General features: G+C 38.1%; 4 protein-coding genes across 5 annotated transcripts; all 4 read right to left on the reverse strand.

Annotated features, from left to right (window-relative positions):
* Positions 1-106: 106 nt before the first annotated feature.
* On the reverse strand, positions 107-5,081 carry LOC110761716 (Mitochondrial transcription termination factor family protein). The gene is made up of 7 exons (XM_021964270.2): positions 4,292-5,081; positions 3,168-3,305; positions 2,770-3,012; positions 2,216-2,329; positions 1,926-2,108; positions 645-862; positions 107-515 (listed from the first exon to the last, which is right to left on the reverse strand). The coding sequence occupies exons 1-7, from the start codon at positions 4,910-4,912 to the stop codon at positions 173-175; spliced, it is 1,860 nt and encodes a 619-aa protein (XP_021819962.1). The 5' UTR covers positions 4,913-5,081; the 3' UTR covers positions 107-172.
* A 470-nt stretch (positions 5,082-5,551) lies between these two features.
* Positions 5,552-7,278, reverse strand: LOC110761698 (uncharacterized). The gene is made up of 3 exons (XM_021964244.2): positions 7,087-7,278; positions 6,559-6,934; positions 5,552-6,251 (listed from the first exon to the last, which is right to left on the reverse strand). The coding sequence occupies exons 1-3, from the start codon at positions 7,138-7,140 to the stop codon at positions 5,728-5,730; spliced, it is 954 nt and encodes a 317-aa protein (XP_021819936.1). The 5' UTR covers positions 7,141-7,278; the 3' UTR covers positions 5,552-5,727.
* A 714-nt stretch (positions 7,279-7,992) lies between these two features.
* On the reverse strand, positions 7,993-12,805 carry LOC110761639 (U-box domain-containing protein 35-like). 2 transcript variants are annotated; one of them, XM_021964173.2, is made up of 11 exons: positions 12,351-12,805; positions 11,992-12,116; positions 11,672-11,793; positions 11,331-11,542; positions 11,193-11,238; positions 10,798-11,089; positions 10,596-10,697; positions 10,101-10,529; positions 8,784-9,539; positions 8,351-8,441; positions 7,993-8,270 (listed from the first exon to the last, which is right to left on the reverse strand). In XM_021964173.2, exons 1-11 carry the CDS (start codon positions 12,550-12,552, stop codon positions 8,251-8,253), a joined length of 2,397 nt encoding a protein of 798 aa, XP_021819865.1. In that variant the 5' UTR covers positions 12,553-12,805; the 3' UTR covers positions 7,993-8,250. The 2 variants fall into 2 exon arrangements, with proteins under 2 accessions (XP_021819865.1, XP_021819864.1); XM_021964172.2 differs by having other exon boundaries at positions 11,193-11,241.
* Positions 12,806-13,968: 1,163 nt separating this feature from the next.
* LOC148295424 (pollen receptor-like kinase 4) lies at positions 13,969-17,073 on the reverse strand. The gene is made up of 3 exons (XM_088249878.1): positions 15,965-17,073; positions 15,108-15,767; positions 13,969-14,926 (listed from the first exon to the last, which is right to left on the reverse strand). The coding sequence occupies exons 1-3, from the start codon at positions 16,677-16,679 to the stop codon at positions 14,286-14,288; spliced, it is 2,016 nt and encodes a 671-aa protein (XP_088106004.1). The 5' UTR covers positions 16,680-17,073; the 3' UTR covers positions 13,969-14,285.
* Between the last annotated feature and the right edge of the window lie 1,438 nt (positions 17,074-18,511).

Here is an 18,511-nt window from a genome sequence, read left to right on the forward strand (position 1 = left end):
AAGGCCATCTCCCTTTATATAAATAGATATGTTAAAAAATTTCAGTAACTAAAAAATTTAATGAAATAGGACTACTATACATTGACTGTTACAACAAAAATGTTACAAAACTGTGAACAAATCTGTGGTTTACTATTTACAAAGTAAAAATTTAGGAGCTCCTATCACTTCATTATTGTCTAGGGGAAGGAGGAAGTGGAACAAGCATGCTTCCAACACCCATAAACTCTTCAGCAAATTGTTCATCATTTTTACCCAACATATCCTTTAAGCTACACTCCATATTCCTTGCCTTAAGCACCCAATATCTTGGTTTTATCTTCTTTTCCAATGAATAACTGAAGTACCTGGGATACTCCACCAAATCCGTTACTGGCTTCTCCATAGTGTTTATGAGGAATTCAAGCTTCGGTCTCAAAACCTCTTCAATGCTGTACCCGAGCAACGGCGAAAATCTGCGGACCATGAATGCAATATCCCTCCGTGACAGCCCTTTCTTCATCAAATACTTCATCCTGCTCACCAAATTCCCCACATTAGGCTAATTCACATTTCATAAAAATAAAAATAAAATAAAAAATAAAAAATAAACTAGAGAATTCTAAGTTTGTTGAGCTGCATATACTAAACAAAAAAAGCATTACCGAGGAAGTAAATTTCTATCAGTGTCTGAAACAAGAAGCTCTGGATACTTTTTGATAACCCGTGGAAGATGAACTTTGGAGACACCAATACTAGCAAGAAACTGAAGCTTCCTACTGAGAGTTCTCTCAATGCTGGCAGCAAATATTTCGGGACAGCGACCCAGTATGATGCCAACAGTTTCTTTATCAAATCCTAGACCTTCCACAAATGAAACCACCTGTATAAAGCAGTAATAACAGTTAAAACTGGACTCAAGAAACTGTGACACATTTACATGGTTCCCGAATCCTTCACAGACTGGTAAAGTATATCCAGTTGCATTGTGTTGATCTCTAATGTGGGACCAACTTGAATTGGTAGGTGATTAGATTAGGTCACATTACATAAGTTTAATTGCATTGGCAGTGAGACCAAGTCTTCGGACAATATGAGTTCACCCAGTACTAGCAGCTTTATTGCGCTTATAATAAGAGAAATAAATCACGCGGACTCATGAAAACCAGGGGCAATTTCGTCCGCAAGTTTATAATCCTATATTACGGGTCATTTGTTCAAGGGTGTCAGGGTATTTAAAGGATGTATCAGTTTCAATTTCTCTCAAGTCTCATGTTCAAGGACAAAATTAAATTACGCTTGCAATTGTTTGTGCGAACCTTGCTAACTGAGATATTAAAGGCTCAGAGCCATGGAGATATGCTTATCTTTCTTTGCATACTGGCCATCTGCCACAGGTGTCGCACATTGTAGACACCGTACTGCGGTCCACCATAAAATTTGCATACTCAATACACACACAAGGCAACAACCAACAGTTCAAAGAATAATATATATATATATATATCTATCTAAATTTTGCAAACTCAACACACACACATGGCAACAACCTAACAGTTTAAAGAACAATATATATATATATATCTATGTATATGTTGCTTTTCAAAATTTTCCATTGCGTCAATTTGTTACTTCCTGTTTTATAGACTAGTTCTTCAATGACATCCTTTTCTTTTCTTGGTCATTTGATGAAGAACCAAGCAGTATAGGCTAGATATTATCAGCTTGAAAGCATGAAACTGGAAGAAAAGAAAAAAACCGTATATGGCTTCAATATTTCATATTCAACCTAAAACAGCAAATTTACCAAATAGCCACACAAGTAAGCTCTGCAGCCATCATCTAAATCATGAGGTAAAAATCGCGAATACAAACAAACAAATTTATAAGGAAACAAGTTTGTGTAATATAAATGCGAAGATATGAATAAAACAAAAATTACCTACCTGAAGAAATTCTACAGGTTTCCGTATCAATAGCTGAGGGCTTCTAGAGATAACCTGACCTAACTTCTTGTTTCTAATACCCAATTCACCAATCTGGTCAACCATCAATTTTAGCAAGCTGGTTGAGCAACCCAAAACATGAGGCCAGCTTTTGATTGCAAGACCAACACTCATTTTTGGTACCTGTAATGAAGCAAAATTTCTCATTTAGTATTTTAACCAAAATAATGATTCATTCCAGTTGGAAAAATCAGACAGCATAAATAAAAAGACCTGATTGGATTCCGTACCTTCTCCAAATCGAAGAAAGAAAGAACCTCCTTGAAGTTCTCTTGAATGCTGGTAGATAGAATCCATGGATATTTAACCAACATTCTACCAACATCTTTATCCTCCATACCAACCTGCACAACAATACATGAAGAAATGCTCAACCATGGCAGACAAGGTGTCTCCATAACGTTATGAAATCCATTCTTGGTCCAAATAATATAGACCAAGTGAACAATGTATAAACCAACACCATAATTCTATTTATTACATGTACAACCAAAGGCATATGTTATAAATGTAATCTCAGTAAAGTTGGTTATGCTACTGATCATGAAATTTCACAAATTCAAAAGTTGACATGTCCAAAGAACAAGGAAATGTCCAAGGTGGGGAAGAGGAAGCTAGAACGAACATAATTGCACAGTGAGATAGAGATCACTTATTTTATCATTCATACAGCTTTGGAAATAACAAACTATTTGGTAACTATATATTTAAAGTCACCTAAGTTTCATAATAATTTTGCACTTAAATTCGAATTAAGAGAAAGCAGAACCGAAGTTAACTGTACCTCTCTAAATGCAAGCACTCTTGTTTTAATGACTTTAATGTTGCAAAAAATAATGGGTGGATATAACAGAACTATGTTTCTCATACGTTCTCTCGGGACTCCAATATTTTCGAGATATTCCACAATAGGTGTCACGTGAGGATCCAAGGACAACAAAAGAAGGCGGGGAAAGGATTCAATTAAACAACGAAAAGTGGCGTCTCCAAAACCCAACATGTCCAGACCTCCACGCCTTGCTGCAATCTATAGCATAAAAAGATAAACCAACTGGAAATAAGAATAAACTATCCAGACACATAAATGCATATGAACCACAAATCTCTAAATAACAAAGAATTAAAAGTAACTTGCAGTTTGACATAAATGCATTACTAAGATTTGGAAGGGACATACCAGACCTTTTCAAAAAATGATAGGGTTTGTTGCAAGTCTTCATCAATAGGAATTGATAAGTGCATCATCATACGACGAGCATTTTTCCCAATGAGCCCCACATCATTACTGCCAGAAAAGAATATTTCCTTCACATACTTAACCTATAAGCCAAATGCAAAATAAGAAACAATTCTGCAACAGATCTGAAGAATAATTTCATTTCTGCATTCATATGACATTAGAGAATCAATACCAAATTCCTGGGTCTTGTCCATGTCATAAGATTTCCACTTTTACAGTTATAGGGTCCTAATTCATCTTGCGTCCTTGATTACGAACTTATAAACTCACGAAGTCATTTCAAAGGTTTATGTACTATAAAATAATCAGGCTGCATACTTTCCCATTCTGTAATATCATCTATGTATGCAGCCTGGTATTTGGGACAATTTGTGAGAAACAGTCTAGCGGAAGTCATTGTACTCATACTTTCCAGTGAGCTCTCTCCATGTCAGGACATGACGAAGAATGCACAATGATGTTAATAATGCAGAACCTCATACAAACTTCAAAGAATTTTGGGTCATGTCAAAAAGATTTCCAGGGAAAAATAATACATAATTTTTTTAGTACAGGATTTGTAATATTGAGTGTGGATAAGAGGGCATTGCCATAGATAAGCTATTAAAACTGAAAAATATGTCATCACTTCCGACAATAAGTAACTCCAACAAGTCTTGCCTTCCTTTGTCGTACCATATAAAAAATATGTTCTTTTTTCACTACGCTCCACAGATGAGAAATATACTTCACCCTTCTCCCAATCAAATGTTTGACATAAATTAACCCAATAAATAACTTCCACTAGACTGTTTCTCACAAATTGTCCCAAATAACAATAACTAGTTCACCATAATCACAAGATTCAAAACCTTGTTCACATCAAAGAAACCAATAAATTCAATGACTTGTTCGTGAAACAAGAACTGAACTCAAAAAAGTTGAAAAGCAATTCTAAGTACCAATTACTTGTTTACCATAACATAAACAAATTACATTCACTTCCATTAAAACAATTTTCTCACAAATTGTCGACCAAAACTTCAACAAATTATTATTATTATTTTACGAATTGCGATGCCCTTACCTTCTCAACGAGTCTCGGAAGTGTCTCTGCTGATAAATGCCTGGCAAGATTCATAGCCGAAGACAGACTCAACCCAACCACACTCTCCAAAAACGCAACTTTTCCATTGTCACCTTTTTCCTTGGCTAAATACCTCACCTTTTCTTTAAACCCAACCAATTCTCTCCCCTCCTTTCTCTCCCGCTCTCTCCACAGCCCAAGCTCATCCAACTCCAAAACCCCATCGACCAACATCCGCAAATACCTCGGCGAATTCGACGAAACAAAGGCGGCTTCTGTCTCAGAAACCCCAAATTCTTGAAGAAACTCCAAAAGAGCGTCTTGGGCAGCTTTGAATTGCTCCGATTGGTGGTCTGGCGGAGGTGCAGGGCTGTTGGGTGGTGTGGAAAACAGGGGATGGTGAAGGTGGTTATGGGTTTTGGAGGGCGTGTGGAAAATTGGGTTTTTGGGTTTGTGGGTCAGGAGGAGTCTGAGAGTGAGAGTGGGGTTTGATGGGTTGGGGAGGAGAGATGGGTTTGTGGGTTTGTTTGGGGATGAGGAAAGTTTGAAAGTTAAGGTGAGGGTTGTGGGGATTTGGACGAATTTGGAGGAGGAGGACATGGTTAGAGGAATCACATCCATACATAGAAACAAACAGAGTCTTTCTTAAACCCTAAAACCCTGAAACTCAACAGAGCAAGCTCTCATCTTTTTGTTTTGGATTGAGCTAAAGCTCACTTTTTTGGGCAAGTTTGATTTTTTGGTCGAATTTTGGTAAGTAAGTTAGATATCCCTTTGGCGGGACTTCTGCTGCAATGAGACAAACCCAATATTTATAAAAGAATCTTTCCCAAAAAAAAAAAAATTATAAAAGAAAAAAGTTATGATTGAAATAGTGCTGTTAATTGTTGTCACCAAGGTTTTATTTTCAGTTTTGTTTAATTTTGTATCTTATCTTTTGTCAAAACTCACAAGTTTTGATCTTAGGAGGAGCTCTGCTTTTGAGTGGTTCGTATTTGTGTAATTTTGTTAGGAAAAATGGAAAGATAAACCTCTGTGGATAATTACACCAAAAACAAATAATCTATTTGGATTGTTACGTTTGAGTAAGCTACTCTCTCTACGAAAACTGTTTATTGCATGAGGACATACTAGTTTTTGTGTTTTTTTCTGATGAAATTTGTTCTTCCAGCATATTTAAACACTTCTACCAGCTATTGCTTTGAGCTACAGAACCAACCTTGTTTCAACTTTCTTTGCACTTACCAACTCTTGGCTTGCTTTTACAAAAACAATTGAACCACTGATTCATAAAACACATGGTCACTACTACATCTGCAGCAATAGAGTTGGTCGCACAAACTTCACAAATCTACAAACTACAGGCCATGTGCCCACAAAGTGCTTCAAAAGTTACATACAACAAACTACAACTATGCATGGTACCATTTTCTTTTTCAAACCCAAGTGCCTCTCAGAAGAGAACTGGTAGATGCAGTCTCCCCAAAAGTTTTGATCAAATCAGAACAAGATTCAACTGCTTCCCCCTCTGTCTGCAGCTCCAGTCCCAATTCCTCTTCTATATCTTCCGAAGCCGATATGAGCAAGAACTCACATCCTTCATAGTTCAAGAAGTCAGGTGGATCAGCTGGGCAGTACCTTAAATTCCCAAACTGGCCTTGCAGGTGGGCAGGAAACATAGCCCTGCGCTTGTTCTGTAGCCCTCTGAACTGAGAAGTACTGCTGCTGCCATGTTGATCTGGGTTCTTTATTTGAATATGAAATGAGCCTTCATGTTTAATGTTAAGTGACTCTTGAGGCTCATTGTTCTCATCTTCTGGTGGGAACTCAAGCTTGTAAATCAAATGAGTGTGGGGTTTCTTCTTCTCCTCCTTATGCCTCACAATGCGGTATATGCCTTCTCCTAATGCCCTTACTGCAGAAGTGTGTCTGTGCCCTTTGGTTTTAGTGTCATACTCCTCTGCCATACAACATGTATATACAATGAGTTCTGATTTCTACTTATGCTTCTGAGTAACTTTTCGGTGTGACTGTAATACCTACGCATGTTATATATACTGCGGGATCGCCACCACCACATGTTTAATTTGAGTGAATTAGTATCACCGCATGGTAGTGATGATTATCTTTTAATTAAAATCCTGATCACTAAACAAAATCAAAAACACTAAACCCAACAAGCACAATATTAGCATTGAAAACCAAGATGAGGATCTTATCATATAGAAATACTAATCTATGCAAAGTTAAAATGGGAAATTTTGTACCTCCTTGAAGAGCAGTTTTCACATCATCTATATTTGTGGTGACCATGTCAACAAAACCCCAATAGGGTCTGCCCTTCTTGCTTGGGTCAGGAAGGCTTTTCCTTCCCATCACTATGAACCTCAGCAATGGTTGCTTCTCAATGTTCACTTCATGCCTACCATGCCCACTTTGACTACCACCAGAACCTTTTTCACCAGAATTAGATCCCTTCTTCTTTGCACCTTCTTTTCCTGAATCAGGGTCTTGCTTCTCCTCAATTGGCCTCTCACCTGACTCTGGCCTTAAAACTATGTACAAACGTTGAACATCATCTGGGCTGCGAGCTTCCTCCTTGTTAACTTTTGGCCTGTAGAAGAAAAATATTTCCCCTCTCTCCTGCCATTTAATTTGTCACAACAAAACAAACCAACATAATATTTGAATCAGAAGAATCAACATTTAACTTCAACTTTCATGTCATGTCATGTGATTTAAGAAAAGAAAACTCAGTTTTGGCATGTCATGCATTCAAACACAAACAAAGGAACCTGAATTTCAACTTGGGCATCATCTCTGGTCTTGACTTCTTGGCCTTGTCCCATTGTTCCTTCCTTGTGCAACAACAAAGACTTTCTGATAACGCTAGAACTAGTTATCTTCTTGCTGATGTGATAAAGAACAGAAAATCTGGGAATGTTCCTTAATTTGGTAGAAATAGGAAGGTAAAAAGTGAAATTGAAAATTAATCCACAACTAGAAACTTCACACTTGCAGCCACCGTTTGTTATGAACATGACACGTCCACTACTTTGAAGGTGCCACGTTTCTTACTTTCTTTACGGTTGAGGATATCTGAAAGTGAAATAATACCATGTTGTTTTAAAAGAACTGAGTTAATGAGAGTATTCTATTACTTACGTTAATTCAACAAGAGTTTTATTATTGTAAGCAAAAATTTAAAGAGTTTTGCTTCCAAAAATATGGGAAAGTAACTTCAAGCCCATCTTTTACTTCATGGAATGGGTTCTGAAAGTTAAGCCCTTATGTACTTGGGACCTCCATGACTGTCCATTGGGCCACATGATTATAGGCCTAGAATGTTTGTTCCTTAGGTTTTGGTCTTTAGCCTGCTTGTAAAAATTAAAGAACAAATGTTGGAAAATGTGAAGATATGGGTTAGTTTGGAAATTTTCAATAAAATGGGAATATTTTTCTTTCTATAACAAGCCCTCAAATTGAAATGGTGCCTGATTTGTGCAGCCCATCAAGGGAAAGAAGAACATTGGCCGGGTTGTACAAAAATAAGGATGAAGGAACCGAAGTGGGGGTTTTTTTTGTGTGGAAATGACCATTCATAATTTGACGATGTTCAGAAATTGGGTTTAAAAAAAGGTACTTGTCTGTCATTGTTGATTTTTTTTTGCTTTTTTAGACGCATGTTTGAAATCTACAACTTTGTTATACTCATTGTTGTTGATAATATGAATATTTACATGTACACTTGAATGCCAATCATATTTACATGACAACAAAATTTCAGGCTGTCTGAGACTTTGAATTTGATGTCTCTGATGCCTATGTATCTTTCTCACTGAAGCCCACATCCAAAATTTCAATTTTAAAAAAAATTATTGAGGAAACAAAGTGCCAATTAACCTAATGAGGTCACTGGGGCAATGTTGCATCATGGAACTCACACTGACCTTCTAGCATTATTCAGTTTCAGTTGGCCCTGTGAAACCAAGTAAATCGAAAACCGTTAAATTTAGTTCTTCATGTTTTCTTGTCAAAATTGTTTCTCTCACTCTATACCTGCTTCTGCTTGATTTTCTGTCTGTGAAGATGTGCTTGATTGGCTCTTTGAGGTTCCTGAATTATTGAGCTGTGGATCACTCATCACTTCCTGCAAAAGATACTCTACAATGTCAAATACCTTCCTCCTTAATCGAAAACCGGTAGAACCATGTATACATGTGCTTTTTTCCAGTTCTTTTAGTTAAGGTTGATGATCATTGATCACATGGAAGTCCTAACATATGACCTAAAATAATGTGATTCATGTTGGTTTTTTTGGCACTTGAATGAGCCTACTTGCTTTTCCATTTTTTTTAGTCTTAACTAAATTTTTAATGCCAAGCATCTTAGAGAAGGTGGAGATTTTCTGTTTGATTTTCTAGGTAAACTTATGCAATGATCTCATAGTCAGCATCCAAATGCTTCTAAGTTTTTCAGTTTTTCGACTTACCTGTTGATCGGGAACATGACTGTGATGGGGGGAAAGACCATTATTGCCGTCTAATAACTTGTGGTTCATCTTATCTTCAGCAAGTTCTCTCCATTTATTTAGTGATGGCAGCACCACGGTGCCAAGATCTGGCCTGTCTTTTCGTCTGAGTTCTGCACATTGGATTGCTAGCTTTGCAAGGCTTAAGGCTTCTTCCACTGGCCAGTCAGGGACAGCTGGGTCCAGCATCTCCTCAAATGTGTCCTTTTCAATAGCCTTGTCGACATGGTGAGCCAAGCCCATCGGCGTTCTACCTGTTAGCAATTGGAGAAGAATAATGCCTAAGGAGTAGACATCAGATTTTACACCAAGCATTCCTGTTTGTTGATACTCAGGATCAATATAGCAGAATGTTCCAGCTGTTGCTGTCATGAGGCACTGTGTCATATTTTCAGCAACTGCTGGGACAAGTCTGGCCAATCCAACATCACTAATCTTGCTCACATAGTTGTGATCTAGCAAAATGTTGCCGGGCTTGAGGTCACGGTGCACCAAGGGTTCTGGCTTGGTCTGATGAAGAAAGAGTAGGCCTGTGCCAATCTCAGCAGCGATTCGGAACCTGAGTTGCCAAGAAAGAGCTGGCTTGTTCCCTCTCTTTATGAGACAGTCCTCTAAGCTTCCATTGGCCATATATTCATAGACTAAAACGCCATACTCTGGGCAGGCTCCTAGAAGTAGTACCATGTTGGGATGTCGAATGCAGCTAAGTATGTCAATCTGCATTTGGATCATGACAGAAGAGATTAGATAAAAAATATCGATATCATATCTTTTACCGTTATATGTTTGGTGGAAGCAATTTAGAACAAGAAGTAAGTGAATAAAGCATGTTGGAAAAGAATTTGTATATGGAGCTTCTATTGCATTGCATGAAATGTATATGGAATTGAAAGTGAAATACTGTCAGGTACCAAGTACCACTTGGATTTAGAGACATTGATGCAGCAGGCATTGTGAGATCTTACCTTTTCTGGTTCTTGAATCCTACTGAAGTTTATTTGGGGGTGTTTCTGAAATCTTAACCTTTAGTTTTGTTAAGAATCTTATTCGAGTGATTTTGAGTTCTTACCCTTTTCGGTTCTAGAATCTTGCCATTTTTTGTTACATTTTCCCTCAATGTAGTAAGTTTCTAACTATTTTATATTTTTAACTGTCTTGATCAATTTCGTACTGTTTGTTGATCTCCACAAGGTATCAGGTTTTAAAACAGACTTCTTTGTTAGTTTACTATATCAATTTAGTAGATCATATTTTCTAAGCAAGGATCTCGGTACTCACCTCTTTCTGAAACTGTGTCCTTCCTTGAGCAGCATCCGGACGCAAGACCTTTACTGCAACTGGTGTGTGATCAAGATAGCACTTAAAGACAGGACCATAACCTCCTTCCCCAATTTTCCGAGACGGGGCAAAGTGTTCTGTTGCCTGCTCAATCTCCTCAATAGCATATCTTCTGTATTTGTCATCGGTTTGGGCTAGATTATCTAATAGTTTCCTCATGTCCTCTGCTTCTCTGAGGGCCTTTATTTCTGTATTTGCTCGTTTCTGTGATTCCAACTGTGCAATTCTTTTAGCAGCGTCAGCTGCTTCCATGGCTGCCCTGCACCTAGCTCTTTCTTTCTCTGCAACTGCTATTGCAGCTTCTTGACCCAGTCGTGCCTCCTCTAGTTTTTGCTCCTCTACAACCCTCCAATTGTGCAGCTCCATTTCCTGTGGGGGACATAAAGTTAAATGGAATCTTGAAAATGCAGAAGGTAAATGTAGACTTCTTATCACCTTCTGTTTAGCTGAAAGTGCTTCTCTACATGCTGTACTGTACATGTCCATTGTTTGCTTCAGCTCTAGCTTCAGTCTCCTCATCTCAGATTCGACTTCGTCCTGCATAAGTTTATAAATGCGGTGAAAAAAAACACCTAGCTAGATAATGTGCAAGGAAGGATACTTGATATAAGTTGAGCTGAGTATATCCTGTCCTTACCAGGTTCTGTGATGACCATGAAGATGATGTTAGGTTGCTTTCATGTGAAACCGATGAAAAATCATGCAGAGAACTGAAGTCCGCGAACTTAGGTCCTTGACGCATTGACCCAAAGCTCTGGTCTGAGCTAGTAGATAGCCGTCCTCGGTTTGTATCCATATAATCATACGTCACAGAAGAAGCACGGTCAGTGCTTGCCCTTTCCGAGCTTATAAATGATATGTCGCTTTCCGATTCTGAGAATCCTCCACTAATCCTCCCATTACTAAAACCTCCTCTTGTTAATCCCAATCTGTTTCAATTCAGGATGGTGGTATCAGTTTCTATGGTAAATTACACAGCATCTATTTTCATACATAATAGCATAACACTAAAGCATTGTCTGTTTAACTTACCTGTATGCTTCATCTTGCAAGTTATGAGGCTTGAACGACGGTCTAGCTGCTAGATTTTGAGGATAAAAATATTGCATTTAGAGTACTTTTCATCCAAAATCAGTTTTCAAGAAAGCATAATAACTGAGAGATACAAACCTTTTAAATACATATTGTTGTATCTAGGTGTTTCAGGTGGTTTAAAACTTTGCTTATTTAATGAATCTATTTGGTTAACTAGTGGAGAACTGTATGGTGCTGCACGAGAAGCATTTCGCACCGAGGAGATCTTCCCTTTGGAGATGACATATACAGTGCAGAAATCAGGTGCCCCTTTCGATACACTACTTGGAATACTTGATGTCTTGAATCTGCGTGAGAAAATCATTGAGTATTAGCAAACTAAACGAGTCTTTACAGTATAAACATATATTTCTATCCAAAATGTGTCCAGGAAAACACAGAATCTCAAAACCAGATTTATAGAATGAGGCCATTACCTGATAAATCCATGCTTTGCTGGAGCTCCCAGAACCAGATTCTCAATTGCAGCATAAGAAACATACTCTGTTACTGCTTTTGCTATATCCGCGTCTTCAAGTACGATATCAAGGCAATTTATCTGAGAAAATAACTTTACATGAGCAAACAATCAAAGAGTAACATAAATAAAACCGATTGATAAAGCTGTCGTGATTATCGATATGATTATGTATAAGAAATTTTAGGGATGTGCTCCAAATGGTGAATTGTAAATTAAGCCTTTTTATGCAGGATGCTCATGGACCAAAATTTACGAAGGCAGAGCTTCGAAACCTACATCCTTACGCGTACAATAGCAATGGAAGGTAAGAAACAGATCCTTGGTCATCTTCTCAAGCTGCTGTTTGCGTGGCGATTGAGATGGATTGCTTACATCACAAATAAGGGCATTGTTTCCAGCCACTGTTCCAAAAAAAGAAGTTGTAACTTGGTCTTGCATTGAAAATTGAATTAGCTCCAGAGGTGAGAAGAGACACAATATAAATTGTGAAATCACAGATGTATCTGATATGTTGAACTTGCTTTGTGAATTCCAGGCATAAATAATATAACTGTTTTTATATTATAATGGTTATGAACTTTTAGATTATCTTAATAGCAAGTTACTCTTCTGGTTACATGAGAGAGAGAGATTACATGAAGATGTTGAAGATGACTTCTGAACAACATGTAGTAGAATTACAGTTTGGCCCCTCGTGATAACATTCTCAGCAGCCCATCTCAGTGCATTTTGGCTCCCTTTCTGATTGTCTATGGCAACTGCCACCAAACCATTTCCTGCTGCTCCTCCTCCTCCTGCTCCTTTCTTTGTCCCATTTCCTCCTTTTGCTTGCCACATTTTCTTCAAAAGCTCTAACTATGAAAAACAGAATATTGCTAGGACACAAACTAATCAAGTAGAAACTTTTCCATGTTCTGTACAAAGTGGCCCAGAAATCCTGATGCCTCAAACCTCTTGTCCCTTATCAAACTTGACCACCTTAGAATTTGCTATTTACAAGAATTTATGAGCCACCACAGGCTCAGAACTTTTACATTTTTTCTTCTTCTTTTTTGGTTCAAAACCTGGCGGTTTCTCTATTTTGGCTTTTTAAAATAGAAGCCTCACAATTCAGATCAAAAAGAAAAAAGACCAAGTATATAGAAGCCTCACAATAAGATAGTCGGCTGCCAAAAGTAGAAGATCTAAGCATAGACAATGAGATTCCCCCCTCCCCTTTTCCACAACACACTATTTTTTTTAGGGCAGAATGACCTATCAACTTTTTTCATCCAAGTTTTGAAAACTCAACAATTTGAACCCTTTTTGCATGTGAAATAACTCACGCATTTTGGGTCGAATAAGAGTCGAACATAAATTGGCAAAAAAAAAAAAAGAGTTAGAATTGTTTAAAAAAAAGTAAATATCAATAAATTGAAATAGGCATGTAATCTTATGTGGCGCAAAAGTCAAAGGACTTGGATCAACAATAATTTCTGCGTGGATTGCGCCCAAAATCTCTCCTCATAATTGGACTTATGCCAAATTTTCTATTTTTTTTATAGCCAAATCTAGGAGGAATAGAATTTAAGATTTTTTAAACTAAAAAATATAACTACTATAAACTTCATGATTAGTTCTCTCTATTCATCCATATGGTTTGTAAATGGATATTTACAAGCCAAGAATAATCATGAACTTTGGCTCAAGTCAAATTGACTCATTGCTTGGAGTGGTAAATGGGTGGTGGATCGTAAGTTCAGCCACGATTTAAGCACATAATAGTGTACACATCATCTTCAACTCATTCGGTTAAAACTTTTTCCATTTCTTTTTAACCAATTTACATTTGTTTTTTCGGATATAAAGCGATATTGGAAGAAGGGAAATCAAATTTAGGATCTAGAATACTGGGAAAATGCTCCTAACCACTTGAGCTACTATAAGTCCCTTGCTACCAAATTACATTCTTGATCTCGGTAGTTTGACCAAACTTTTCACTTTGATATACCTTCATTTTAAGTTTGTTATGTAGGTAACAATCAAGTCTTAGAAGTGTAAAATTATTAAGAAAAATGGACAATATGAATACGTTTTCAGTTGATTCCAAGTCTAACACAGGTCATTGGTTTCAAATAGGAACACAGAGAAATTCAGTGCCCGAATTTAGAGAGAAAATTTGACAAAAAAGAACCAAAACAAAAGGAATTGAGAGAGAGAGAGAGAGAGAGAGAGAGAGAGCATATCTGATGACTAGTTTTATCAGCTAATTAATTCCCATTACACCAAGATGATACAAGAGCCATCATCCCCAACACCTACAAACACAACCCCACTTCCTAATCCAAAAGAAATGGGGCAAAAGAAAAAAACAATGACACAAAAACAAAAACAAATTAATTTCTTCATTGCTTTAAATTTCAAATCTCTCCCTGCCACGTGGTTCAACTCATGGGAATGAAGCTAGCTGAAACCTAGTAGCCCCTGCACATATATAAATAATATTCTTCTAATTTACAACATGGTTTCTCTAAGTCCCAACCAGCCAGCAATACTTGGAACCAAAAGTCCTCATCATTTCTCTTCTGCAATCACACAACTTGAGAGGTATAATCATCTCCTTCACTCGAAACACTTGATCGATAATCTCCATCACTTTCTCCCTCATTCAGCTCATCAATCTTCTCAACCACTTCATTCAAATCCAGCCTTCTCTCCACATCCTCCTCACAACATTTCACACCAATCTTCAACAGCTTCAGCAGCTCTCCTTTGCTGCTCCCCACTCTCCCCATTTCCTCATCAAACACCTCGCTGGTCCTCTTCTCCTTGATCATTCCGTTAACCCAGCTGGCCAAATCCGCGCTGCTGTCGAAGCTCTGCTTGAGATAGTTCTCTGGGAACTTGCCTGTCAACACCTCCAAGATTATGATCCCCAAGCACCAGACATCGGTCTTCTTTGTGATGCGCCGGTGCTGGGCGTATTCGGGTGACTTGTAGGCCATCATCAGGTGTTGGGCTTGCTCCATGTTGATCACTGGAAGTAGGGCATAGTCATTCAAGAGGGGCTCAAAGTTTTCATCTAGAAGTACATTGGAGGATTTCAGATGGCCATGGGGTACAACCAAGCTAGGGAGCGCGCTGTAGAGGTAGGCCAATCCCCTGGCTATGCCTTTGATTACTCTCAAACGAATTGGCCAGTCCAGCACAGGCTGATCTGAATTGTGATTGCCTGTACAAAAGCAACTCCACCATGGATGATGTTATTTCAATATAGATGAATAAAAGTATTTGTACTGTATTTAATGACTGCATTGCTGATCACATCTCTCACGCGGTTATGTTTGAAGCGTGCATATAACTGTTAAGCTAACTTTTATTAATTGTGACAAAAAAGAAGCAAAAAAACTCACCATGAAGATGAGAGGCCAAGCTACCATTCTCCACAAAGTCAGAAACCAAGAGCTTCTCTTCCCTTCTATAATAATAGGCCACCAGAGGCAACAAGTTTGGATGTGTCAATCTCCCAAGCCTTCTCATGTGCTCATGGAACTCCTCTCTTCCCACATTGTTCATCTGCTTATACCTCTTGACCACCACAGCATCAGTCATGATCAGAGCCTTGTAGGAAGCCCCAAACGTCCCGCTCCCCAAGATCTCAGCCGAGGCTCTAAGCAGGTCATGCAAATCAAACCTCTGCCTATCATCCCTCACAAATGACAACTTTCCAAGGTCACCCTTCTTTGGATGTGGCGTAGCTTCTACCGACTTAACATCCATTTGGCTGCTCCCACCAGCTGCCGTGTACTTGGAGGTCGAGTCGTCCAATGATTCGGCCACGTCTAATTCTGATTGTTGCCTTTTCTTGTTGAGAAAGATCAAAATCACAGCAATGAGGGCCAGTAGGAGCAATATACTCACCACAATCAGGGCTATTTTTAGACCCGACGATGGCTTCTTAGAGGTGCCGCATGAGTCCCCAGAACATTCAGACGGCGGAGCTGAAGGAGAAGGAGGAGGAGGAGGGTCGCCGCATTTTCCCGCTAGAGGTGGACCACATAGTTTTCCATTGCCTACATTTTGTTCACAGAAAATTAAATAAATAAACGGTGATGCTTTTGATGAAAAATTATCCTAATACCAGATTACTTGCATTGTAAGGCATGCATTGCATGCATTGTCATCCACATTTTTCTTTGAATTCAAAAGAAATCAGTCTACATATATGGGAAGAAATCTCATGCAGGAATGTACATTTGTAATTACTTACCTGAAAAACTACTTGGATCCAGCTTGCTTAGGCTTTCTGGAACTGGACCCTCCAATTCATTGTTAGCTAGATTCAACCTCTTCAAACCCTTCTGTCGAAAATCTGGTATTTGGCCACTAAACTTGTTCCCCTCAAGCCCCACATCAAAAATCTTAGGCACGGTGGTAAGGGAAGAAGGGATTTTTCCTGTAAACTGATTGTTTCCCAAATACAATTTCCTCAACAAAATCATGCCCTCAAATGCATCATCAGGAATCTCACCTGAGAAATGATTATAAGACAAATACACAGACCTCAACTTTAGGTTCTTAAGCTTAGGCAATGGACCAGCCAAACTATTGTTCATGAAGCTTAGGGTCTTCAAATAAGGTAATTGAGTAAGAGGCTCCAAATCAAGCTTTCCCTGCAAACCCAAGTTTTCAAGCTGCAAACCCCTCACATTCCCATTGAAGCAAAGCACACCAACCCAATTCGCCTTGTTACCATTACACGGGTCTTTGTTAGGATCCCAACTGCTAAGAGTGGCACTTTCGTTTCCCAATTGTAACGTTTTCTTGAACCTCATAAGGGCTTCAGTGGTTGTAGCCATTGGTGAACCAAAAGGTAGCATGACCATGCATGAAAGCACGGCAATGAATAGAGCAACGAAAAATGTTGGGGTTGGGTTTGGTGCGCGCATAAGCCTAGCCATAGCCATATGCGCGCCCATTACCATGCGTTGTTGTGAAAACCAAAAAGGGTCCCCAGCTTACTTGTCAGAAAACTAAAATGATTTCTATCAATTTGAATGAACTAAAACCTCTCTCTCTCTCCCTCTGTCTGTCTTTGCTTTTGATTTTGGTATTGGAGTGGCAAATGGGAATTAGAGGACATGCAAAAGGGTGGGCGTGAAGGGGCCAAAACCAGAGAAGAGGAAGAGATGGTGGGGATGATATTGGAAGAAATTAGGAAACCATAGTCCATGAAATTGACAAGGTCTAATTAGTGTGCACATGACAGCGCAAGGGGGTTGTTTTTGTGTGTTAGATAGAGGTTGAGTTTTAGACAGGAGAGATGTAAGGCCTGCCTTTCAATTGGAAATGTTGTTTTGCTATATATTGTGGGCAACGTTGTATTGCCAATTATAGATTGTGATGATTGATCATGCTTTCCTTGAGCTTGCATAATGTTTTATTTCTCTCAGATATCTCTCATGACTTAAAACAGGAAACTAATCAACCTATATATTGTTGGGTTTTAGATTTTTTGTTTTATGGTTTATGATGGGTTTTAAATTCTTAGGACCACATCAAATGCAAGGGTTAATTGCTAGCTAGAAATCAGAAAAAATTAGTAGTACAAGTACTAACACGTGTAGTACGTCTCTTTCCTCCGTTGGGGTTTGTCCTATGGGGTTGTCCTAGGAAGGTTTTAACGAGGCCATATCATGTTGCTCTTTGTACGTCTTTGGTTTTATGAATGAATTCTCTTTCTCATAAAAATAAAAAAAATAAAAAAAAGTACTAACAAGAATAATGGTTTTATTGTTTTGGTTCCAAAAAAATAATGGTGTTCTAATAGCTAGGTTCTCAAGTCTGCCACTTTCCTAAATTAAGTAAATTTGCTATCGAAACTGCGTAACCAATTCCTCTTTATTTGTAAAAATCTCTCAAAAACTTTGAAAAACAATTGCAATATGTCAACTAAAAAGTATCAAATATCAATTGTTCTTTTATCAATCAAGTCTCCATTTAATAATAAAACTAAAATTGAAGGTTAACTTAGTAATTTCACCACTATTCACTCTCCTAAGTTTTTGCTCTTCACACCCATCAACTTCTTCTACCGACTTTCATCACATGCACAGTGTGATATATACGACTTTCATCAACCCTAATGACAAAAAATTTCTCACTTAAGAAAAAAAAAAAGAGAAAAATTTATATGGAACATATGCATCACACATTCTATAGTAGAAACGTAATGCCAAAGAGAAGTGAAGAAAACGACTAAAACGATGGAGGGAAAACAGAACTGGCCTATCAAGGTTGAAAACTCCGGTGGCTTTTGTTGCGGTCAAGTTTGAAGTTTGAAGTTGAAAACCCGAATGACCAAGAAAGAATGAAAGCAATAGTTGAAGATACATGCAGCAACTCAGGCCTAACTTCCAGCTGCACCGATATTTTCAAGTCTCTATTTTCTAAAGTGTGCTTCATCAATTAGTCAAACTTGAAGTTTAATTTTCTCTTTCATTGATTAATTATTGCCTAACATTTGGGGCACTCTATAAGTCCATTTCAAATTATAGGGTGCTACAAATTCAAATCTCAAATAGTGTTTATATAATAAGGTCGTAATTAATTCGTTAATTCGGTCATCTCTAATTAGGTGCTACACAAATTTAATCCTCCTACTATCTTTTTCAAACAAAGTAAACTAATTCAAAATAATTATAATTAGCGGCGGAAGTACATGTAGGCCTAAGATGACCTCGGAGACTATAAGTTTTTTGGCTCGCCCGGAAAGTATCTTTCAAAGATTAGTATGTATGCATTAGCCAGTATATAT

This window comes from Prunus avium, chromosome 3 (genome assembly GCF_965620075.1).
Source record: "Prunus avium chromosome 3, drPruAviu1.hap1.1, whole genome shotgun sequence".
NCBI classification, from domain to species: Eukaryota; Viridiplantae; Streptophyta; class Magnoliopsida; order Rosales; family Rosaceae; genus Prunus; species Prunus avium.

What these genes read in the sequence shown, in the direction of transcription:
- LOC110761716 (XM_021964270.2), bottom strand. Translation starts at nt 4,912, where the DNA reads ATGGATGTGATTCCTCTAACCATGTCCTCCTCCTCCAAATTCGTCCAA. An exon ending in GAGTGCTTGCATTTAGAGAG is followed by an intron (nt 2,330 to 2,769) that starts GTACAGTTAACT and finishes ATTGTTGTGCAG; the next exon opens with GTTGGTATGGAGGATAAAGA. An exon ending in CTTTCTTCGATTTGGAGAAG is followed by an intron (nt 2,109 to 2,215) that starts GTACGGAATCCA and finishes GCTTCATTACAG; the next exon opens with GTACCAAAAATGAGTGTTGG.
- LOC110761698 (XM_021964244.2), bottom strand. Translation starts at nt 7,140, where the DNA reads ATGGGACAAGGCCAAGAAGTCAAGACCAGAGATGATGCCCAAGTTGAA. An exon ending in ATGCCCAAGTTGAAATTCAG is followed by an intron (nt 6,935 to 7,086) that starts GTTCCTTTGTTT and finishes ATTAAATGGCAG; the next exon opens with GAGAGAGGGGAAATATTTTT. An exon ending in GAAAACTGCTCTTCAAGGAG is followed by an intron (nt 6,252 to 6,558) that starts GTACAAAATTTC and finishes GTTGTATGGCAG; the next exon opens with AGGAGTATGACACTAAAACC.
- LOC110761639 (XM_021964172.2), bottom strand. Translation starts at nt 12,552, where the DNA reads ATGTGGCAAGCAAAAGGAGGAAATGGGACAAAGAAAGGAGCAGGAGGA. An exon ending in GTCATCTTCAACATCTTCAT is followed by an intron (nt 12,117 to 12,350) that starts GTAATCTCTCTC and finishes TTTTTGGAACAG; the next exon opens with TGGCTGGAAACAATGCCCTT. An exon ending in CAACAATATGTATTTAAAAG is followed by an intron (nt 11,242 to 11,330) that starts GTTTGTATCTCT and finishes CTCAAAATCTAG; the next exon opens with CAGCTAGACCGTCGTTCAAG.
- LOC148295424 (XM_088249878.1), bottom strand. Translation starts at nt 16,679, where the DNA reads ATGGTAATGGGCGCGCATATGGCTATGGCTAGGCTTATGCGCGCACCA. An exon ending in GGATCCAAGTAGTTTTTCAG is followed by an intron (nt 15,768 to 15,964) that starts GTAAGTAATTAC and finishes AACAAAATGTAG; the next exon opens with GCAATGGAAAACTATGTGGT. An exon ending in CTTGGCCTCTCATCTTCATG is followed by an intron (nt 14,927 to 15,107) that starts GTGAGTTTTTTT and finishes GCTTTTGTACAG; the next exon opens with GCAATCACAATTCAGATCAG.